Here is an 8,813-nt window from a genome sequence, read left to right as displayed (position 1 = left end):
CTGCTTGGGGTTGCACAGGGATGCAGTTGAAGAGCTGGGATTAGAGCCAAAGGCCCTTTGGTTTGTGATTAGTAACCTATTCTGCCTGTGAGTGACTTTTTGAAAGACAACTAAATGGCTTTTTGATAGTTTTTAATTTAATAACATGTTTCTCTAGAATTCGTTCATTAATTTTAGTGAATTGTATCCAAAATATTCTTCTAACAGAGATGCCCACTAAAGCAAAGACCTCTTAAATAATAAAAACAATGTCATTCATTATAGGAGACAGAACTTTCTGAAGCTGAATAGAACGTCATCCTGCAAACCATGGCTTCTTCTAATGTTACCAGCTTCAGCCATTCTACTTTTGTTCTGATTGGTATTCCTGGACTGGAAGCTGCACACGTCTGGATTGCATTCCCTTTGTGTTCAATTTATATCATTACATTGCTAGGAAATGCCACCATCCTGTTTATCATCAAGACAGAGCCAAGCCTCCACGCGCCCATGTACATCTTCCTCTCTATACTGGCAGTCATTGATCTCCTCTTATCTACCTCTACAATGCCCAAAATGCTGACTCTACTATGGTTTGATAGCACAGTGATCTCCTTTAATGCCTGTCTGGTCCAGATGTTCTTGATTCATTCCCTGTCAGCCATTGAATCAACGATTCTGTTGGCCATGGCTTTTGATCGCTTTGTTGCCATATGTCATCCACTGAGGCATGCTTCCATTCTAACCAACCCACTCACAGCCAAAATAACTCTCATGGCTGTGATCCGTGGTGCGTTGTTCTTTGTCCCATTGCCCCTTCTGATTAAAAGATTGCCCTTTTGCAGAAAAAATATCTTGACCCATTCCTATTGTGTGCATCAGGATGTGATGAAGCTAGCCTGTGGTGATACAACACCCAACATAGTATACGGTTTAATGGCCATTCTGATGGTCATGGGCGTAGACTCATTGCTGATCTTCTTGTCTTATGTTCTGATTCTGAGAGCAGTGCTTAAACTTGCATCCAGGGAGCGCCTTAAGGCCTTTAACACCTGTGTGTCCCACCTCTGTGCAGTCTTAATATTCTATATCCCTTTGATTGGTTTATCAGTGATACATCGATTTGGAAATAGGTTAGCTCCTACTGCTCATATTATAATGGGCAATGTCTACCTATTTGTCCCCCCTGTGCTAAATCCTATAGTTTATGGTGCAAAAACCAAGCAGATCCGAAGAAGGGTACTGAAGGTGTTCCAGCGTAGCAGGGACAAATCTCATTATTGCTTCTAGTTTGCTACATCCCTCTGATTCATGAGAAGGTTTTCCAGTGTTGAGCAGTTGGTCAGTGGTTGCTATTCTTTCCTGTTAATCATGAGGTATGGGTCAGACTTTTACCTAAGATCTCTGCTTCTTGAAGTGACTGTGCTGTGGAAGCCTGGCTCATGGTGATGGACAACTCATCCCATTCCAGAAGATCAGTGCCCTGGTTTCGGCATATAAGATGACCATGTTTCCATTCTGGTCTTCTAAAGTGTTCATCTGATGCAATGTACTTCAGTGGGAAATCAATGAAGAAGTCTCAGACTCCCTAATGGACCCTCATCCTATCGTAGGAGGGAGGCTTGTGGAGAGAAAAATCAAGTACCACTTAAATATGTGGGTGAGGTTAAGAACAAACTTGTATGAAGTTACCAGGAAAAGCAAAACAGCAAACATGAAAGGTTCAGGGTACAGGGTACCAAGACAGTTTCATTATTATCACTGTTGACATTATTGTGTCTGTTTTATAAAAATTAGTTGCATTGAACATCAATATTTATGATGATTGATGAGTTTGTGTTTATATTGTAACAGGTCTACACTGAGTTGTTAATCAACATTTATAGAGGAAACAAGTTATTGTTTTATTTTTCTGTGGCATTGTAGACATTAAGTTCTATTCTAGTGGTTATCATAGGCAAATGCATAACACAATACGAAACATCAGAAAAAAATGAAAAAGCCATTTGAACACCCACAAGATTGTTAGAATCAGGACTGAACAGAAGGGTAAAATTACAGGAATATATAAAAACAAACAAATGATAAAGTGGTAAAATAATAATTGCAGGGATGTTTGTGTAAAGTTGCCCAGGTATCTCCAGAAACTGATTTTGTAATAAATTCAAGCAAAGAATCTAAGTCTCCTGCATGTAATATTAAGAAGGAGAACAGTTTTAAACTGTTGACAGTAAAGAATACAGAGAAACATAAAAGATATTGGCAGAATGTAAGCTCCACGGAGCAGGGACTGTGTCTTATGTGTATTTGTATATTATTACGAATGTCTAGTAGCACTTTAGAAATGATAAACAATAGTACTACTAGTAGTAGTAGTACTAATAGTAGTAGTAATGGACACTTGATCTACTCAATCTGCCCATCATTACCCCCCACCAGTTACTGTGATGTCAGAGATTGTACTCAATCCCTGGTCCCCATTCCTTGCCCTATCAGTAAGGTCTCTTTGTGCCTGCTCGAGGAATATTTGAACTTTGCCACTCATTTGACTCGACCATCTCTGCAGGAATTCTGCTTCCGTTTTTCCACCACCTTCTCAATAAAGAAGCATTTTCTCATATCTTTTATACATCCCTCACGCCCTCCCTCCATCTTAATAAAATGACCCCTTGTGAAAAATTCTACTGTGTTGTACCCTATTTGTTTATTTGGATTTATGAATCACTTTTTTTGAATAAAAAATTTACCCAAGTTGGAGTACAACAGCTTGGACTGTCAGCATACAATAAGAGATTAGTATGTGAACAGTTTAACCATGCTAGTTTGAAGAAGGTGGACAGTATGGAGTAAACTTGAAATAAACAACATCTCAGAAAAACAAAATGATGTAGTAGCATGTTCAGGGCATTCATATATGATGCCAGGCAGTTTGTAGCAATCAGTTTGATTCTAGAGGTAGCAATGAGTTTGGTATTAACGTTCTGGTGGAAGAGCCAGGTTTTTGCTTGCTTCCTGAAGTGGGAATAGTCATGCATTTTTTGGAGTTCTTCTGGGAAAGAATTTAATATGGCAACGGCTGTTCCCAAGAACGTTTATTGATGGGTTTCATTCTTTTGATTTCTTTTGTTGACAGATTCTTTATGGAGGCTCTGAAAGGTCAATGTCTTATAGAAGGACAGCCTTTCTTTCACATAACTAGCTCCTTTTCTAGGGATGTGGATTTCTTTGAAACGAATGGGTAAAATGCAACAAATTAGTTCATTTTCATTTCATTCATGGAACCCTGAAATAAATGGAGGGTGCTCATGAATATAAACAAAGATTTGTTTCATTTGCTTAGGTTTCCCATTCAAGTCTTTGTGCTGCAGTAAGATTGTTAACTATAGCAACAAAGCAATGCTTGTGAGGTAGTATTTTGAATATAGCCAAGGTAGAAAAAGTATGCAGACAGTACAGAGGACTAATCAAGATGAAGCATTTTTTTAAATTAGCCTATAGCTGGCACTTGAATCTAGTACACTGATGTCCTCCCACTGAAAGGGATGAGAATGTCCAAAGAAACTCAATTTTTTTCTGTTGGATTTCAAAGAGAAATGTTGCCTTTTTGGAATCTCTGTAGAGTAAAAGAAAAGGTTCTTAAACAGAAGGAGACAGAATAATTTTGGCATTTGCAAAGGGTTTTGTTTTCTTCACTGTTCTAGTCACAGTGTTCTTACTGTGAGAGAGTAACCGAGATGCCACTTTCTGTCTATTAACTGGGCAATGGAGACAGAGAAAGAGTGAACAGCAGTGATTTTTTGTCACTGACTCTGCACATTGCACTGTTTATAGTGAGAGAACAGAAGAACAACCTGGCCGGGCTTGTCAGATTTCTCTCTGTCTGACAGTTTCCTTTGGGGTGGATTTTAAAACCCCTCCTGTGCGCGCATAGGCTCAGTGACGTGGGTATGTCCCAGGGCTTGAAAAAATGGGCGGGGTATGGGCGGGGAGGGCGGGGCGAGGGTGTGGCCAGATGCCTCGCCACTGCTGCTGGGCCCAGGGATCGCGTGCTGGCACTCGGCCAGCGCACGCAACCTACGCCTGCCCAGTGGCAGGCGTAAATAAGAAAACAAAGGTAGGGGGAGATTTAGATAGGGCTGAGGGGCAGGTTAGATAGGGGAAGGGAGGGGAAGGTGGGGGGGGCAAAAGGAAAGTTCCCTCCAAGGCCACTCCGATTTTGGAGCGGCCTCGGAGGGAATGGGGAAAGCCATCAGGGCACCCCCTTATGTGCACTGACCCCGGATTTTACAACATGCGCGCGGCTACGCATGCATGTTATAAAATCAGGCGTAGATTTGTGCGTGCCGGGTTGCACACACAAATCTACGCCTTCACGTATGTTACAAAATATGGCCCTTTGTGTGCAGAAATGGAGTCAGTCAGCAGTGTATATACATACATTATATAACTGTATTAGAGAGACATTTTTGCATATACTGTGAAGGATATCCTTAGCCAGACAGCAGAAATTGAGTTTGTGCCACTGGCAAGCTGGTAACAACTTGGCAGTGCTTGCCAAGCACTGATATAAACTCAATCTGTTAACTTGATTGAGTGTGTGTGAGACACTCATTCTGTATTAGCGTGGTACTGTGACGGGGAGAAGTGACGGGAACAAGAAGGAACAGCAGCAGGCAGAAAAATATCAGAGATAGAGGATTAGTCCTGCAGAACCAGCCCAGCTTGGCAAAAGCACAAGCAGTGGTAGCAGTGAGAAAAAATGAGTCCTGCCCCTAAATTTAAGAGACTCTTTAGCTGCAGAAATCCGGGAGTGGAAGCTGGCTCAACCCATAAGAAATTAAAATTGGGATAGCATATGTTCTAACAAGAAGGGCTTATTTGTACACTGCAGTCTCTGCTAACTGCATGGTTCAAATCAACTCTTTTTCATCACTTATAAGAGCTACAATTCTTTACAATGAATACCTCTGAATGTATCTGTAACATCCCCGTAAACCCTACACACCTCCAGAAAAGTCACCCCAAATCAAAGTACCCCCTTACAATGCTGCATATATTGAATGTTAGGCTGAGCTCTATAAAGAGGCTCTCTCTCTCGTGCTCTCTCTCCCCCTAGAAGCAGAAGATATCCATGTAAAGACTAAAGACATACACACATGGAGTATTTCAAAGCCTACACATATACTTTAGAAAATCACACATTTATGTGCGTGCATGCACCCCTTTTAAAATCTACCCAGTAATATTTTTTGTGAGAAAAGACATTGATCTGCTATATTTGGTATTTGTTTTTTTTCAGTAGATTTCATATTGTGAATTTCTGCTATTGTAGATTTTATAAATGCTGTTGATGAATAAATGGACTTGATTATAACAACCAGTACAGTTGCCATTTTGATTGTTTTCCTAGGAAGTGACCCCTGGGTGGTTAGCACCTTCAGCAGTTTGCCTAGTTTATACATCCACATCTGGGTCTTTACCGAAATTATTTCACCACAAGGGGCTTGATCATCCTTGTCGAAAAGGATTACAATTCAGACTGGTTCATTACACATGTTTGACCATAATTACCTAAGAATCATAGTAACCAGAGAAGGTATTTGAACCTATTGTGGTCTGTGGACCCTTGGGTTGGGGTGAGATTGGCGCTATCTGCAGGGAGGAGCCCTGCAGGTTCTCACTGCCAGCAGACGGACCCAGGCAAAGCAGATACTGGTCTAGAGCTTCACCTTTACCAGCCCCATTCCTCTTGGGTTGAGCCTTTGGGTGCCAGGGCCTGCAGGACATAGGCAAAAATCTCTGGAGATGGCTAGAGTCATGCTCAAAGGGCAGGCTATATTCAGAGGCAGGCAGCAGTTAGGCGTAGTGAGAGTCCAGGCAAGGGATGAAGCCAGATATCCATCCAAGGAAGTGGAAGAAAGATGGATAGGGCTGGGACAGGCTAGGCAGGCAGGGCAGGAGCAGACTGGGCAGATGAAGGCAGGAACATGCTGGGCAGATGAAGGCACAGTAGGACATAGCTGGACCTGCTGCTGAGGAAGGGTGCATCAGGGAAGATGGCCTTAAATAGGGCTAAGACTGTGATTTCATCAGCAGGGGCATGGGAACTTTCCTGCCGAGGTCCCTTTAAGAGGGCTGGCGTCGGGTGCGCACATGTGCCTAGGGGGAGCAGTACGAGGCAGGAGCTAGCGGAAAGAGTGGCAGCTGGATGGTCCCCAGAGGCAAGAGCAGCGGCTCTTGGGGGCAGCCAACAAGCTGTCAAACGCAACAGAACCCACTCATCAGCAACTAGTTGTATATATCTTTATATCTATAAGTAACTTCTGGGTGGGAAATCCCTTATAGCAGACCCAAAAGGCTCACATCTCAGTTTTGGACCCTAGTTGTACAACGCTGCAAACTCTACCTTTCACTATGAGAGTCCAGGATCCCCTGTGATGGTGGTGGTGCTGATGGGAGGAGCTCCAGCTTCAGGGCCCTTCTACATTGTTTACCCCCAAACAGCACTGATGATCTCCTAACCACAACAGCAGAAGTAATTACTCTGGAAAAAGTTTGGGTTCCAATTCAAATAAACTGATAGGTTGCAAAAATGAACTTATGGTTCTTCACAGCTCAAATTGAAAAATAGCCAAATGATTGTTGTAAACTGGAGTTTAATAAATGTGGGATCCTTTTTCCTCTTCCAAGAAGTGTCCTCAATTACTCCAGCCAATTATTTGGCCTCTCAGTTCTCCTCACTTTGCACTTTTATGTCCAGATTCTTCTCATGGAAATGAGAAGAAAATTTCATTCCAATTTACTTCCAGTATAAAAGCAGGTCCCAGTTCTCCTACCTCTCCTAGAGACTTCACTATTCCCGAATCTCACTCAGAGCTACCAATGGGATAACAGAATTCTCACTCTTCCCAGATGACTCTCACCTGCACCTGTGGCACAAGATCGCAAACCAAACTTCAAATTCCTCTTCTCTGAGAATAGGTGAGAACCCATTCTTAACCGATGATCCTTCTTTTCCCAGGACCTTCCTAGGCAAAAGGCACCTCTTTCTTCAGACGTCCAAATCTCTGAGTCCCCAGCCCTTGGGTCCTGAGAAACAAAAATGCAAAAAAGTTCACCAAAAGGAGAAAGCAAGGTAGAGGCATGAAGGGTGGAACGAAAACTTCCTCCTCACCTCACCAAAAGGTTTCCATGGACAAAACTGTCTCCTTATTTGTCACAGTTCCTATTCAGAGAAACCCCAGAGTCCTCACCCAGGAAAGTAACAAACATGGAACAGCATAGGACATGCTGCTCTGTGGAAGGTTAAATCAGGAAATCCAACTAAACAAATCCACACTCTGAGATGGTGGCACGCCATCTACTTCTCTCACATGGGGGATACTAGAACCAGGCCTGTATTTTCTAAGCTCTCTGTATCTCCCCAGAATTTAGCATTAAACCTTCTGATAAGGAATCCTATGGTTCCTTACATATATATGAGCAATAGCACACCCAAAATGTGGAGTAAACAGGAGCTCACAGAAAACATATAAATTAAAGCAAGATGTGTGCCCAAATTGTATAACTGTTCCCAGTACAAAGGAAAGGGGTTTGGGAAGGGGGGGAGTGAGGTGTTATCATATGGAATTCATTTTTATTTTTTAAATTTATCACTAGACCCACTGAGTGTACATTTTCGTGCATTTGTGAACTATAAATGCTTGCACAATCAGTAAAATTTATCGTAGCAAGTTGAAAGTTCATGACATCTAATCATTTTTGATTTCTGATAATTTCCCCCCTTCCAGCCCTTTAGGTTTTTCTTCAAATATTGAAACACCCTAGAACCACTGAGTGCATGTTTTTGTGCACGACTAGCTTACACTGCACTATTTACTCTGCTATGCTTTTGCTTGATTGTCATTTTGTTTTTGAGCCACTTATCAAATACTGAGTGCATGGTTTTTCCGTATTTGCAAAATATAAAAGCTTAAAAAATCATTAAAAATTATCACAGTGGGTTAAAAGTTTATGACTTTACATATTTTATGCTGAACTTCAATTTCTGATAATTTGCACCCACAGCCCCTTCAAATATTGAAACACCCTAGAATCACCAAGTCCACGTTTTTGTGAATGTCTAACTTATATTGTATTTGCTGACATTCAGTGTCAGCTTGATGTATCTCATGGCTTAGATTTTCTGCTACCTATACAGATCACTTTTTTTATTGCTGTGTTTTTGAGCCACTTATCAACCGCTGAGTGCACATTTTCTTGCCCATCTAGTTTGTATTGCACTATTTACCATAACAATATTTACTGTGGAACTACAGTCCTTACCTCCCGCCGTCCTCACAACCTGAAGATACCTCTACCTCAAGCAACTATTCACAGTTAGATGTGGATCAGAAAGCAAAATTCAACCAATATCAAGTCAAAAGGAAAAAAGATGACAAAATGAGCAACAAAACCAAAAATCCTACCAAAGCTAATAAATCTCTACAGCATTCTACAAACACTAAATACCAAAACATCAGAACAGACCTTTTGATCACCCTACTGCTAAATGCACAATCTACTTAAAAACAAATCCAGCTAATAAGTGATATTATTAATGACCAACAACCAACTATATTCTGTATAACTGAAATCAGGCTAAATGACAAGGATAATGCACTGTTAAACTAACTTTCACATCCAAACTATAATCTATTTCACATACCAAGACAAAAAAGAAAAGACGGAGGCTTATTAATAATCTGTAAAAAAAAGAACTCAATTTAACACTAAAGAAAACTGATATCTACCCTCCATATGAAGTTGCCATATTAAAATCAAAACAAATAAAT

General features: G+C 41.2%; 1 protein-coding gene across 1 annotated transcript; it reads left to right on the top strand.

The window, feature by feature from the left end:
• Positions 1 to 309: 309 nt before the first annotated feature.
• LOC115091607 (olfactory receptor 51E2-like) lies at positions 310 to 2,075 on the top strand. The gene is made up of 2 exons (XM_029601776.1): positions 310 to 1,218; positions 2,001 to 2,075. The coding sequence occupies exons 1-2, from the start codon at positions 310 to 312 to the stop codon at positions 2,073 to 2,075; spliced, it is 984 nt and encodes a 327-aa protein (XP_029457636.1).
• The last annotated feature ends 6,738 nt before the right edge of the window (positions 2,076 to 8,813 follow it).

The sequence above is a fragment of the Rhinatrema bivittatum genome, chromosome 5, assembly GCF_901001135.1.
Source record: "Rhinatrema bivittatum chromosome 5, aRhiBiv1.1, whole genome shotgun sequence".
Classification (NCBI taxonomy): domain Eukaryota; kingdom Metazoa; phylum Chordata; class Amphibia; order Gymnophiona; family Rhinatrematidae; genus Rhinatrema; species Rhinatrema bivittatum.
This window is presented reverse-complemented; position numbering and strand designations above follow the sequence as displayed.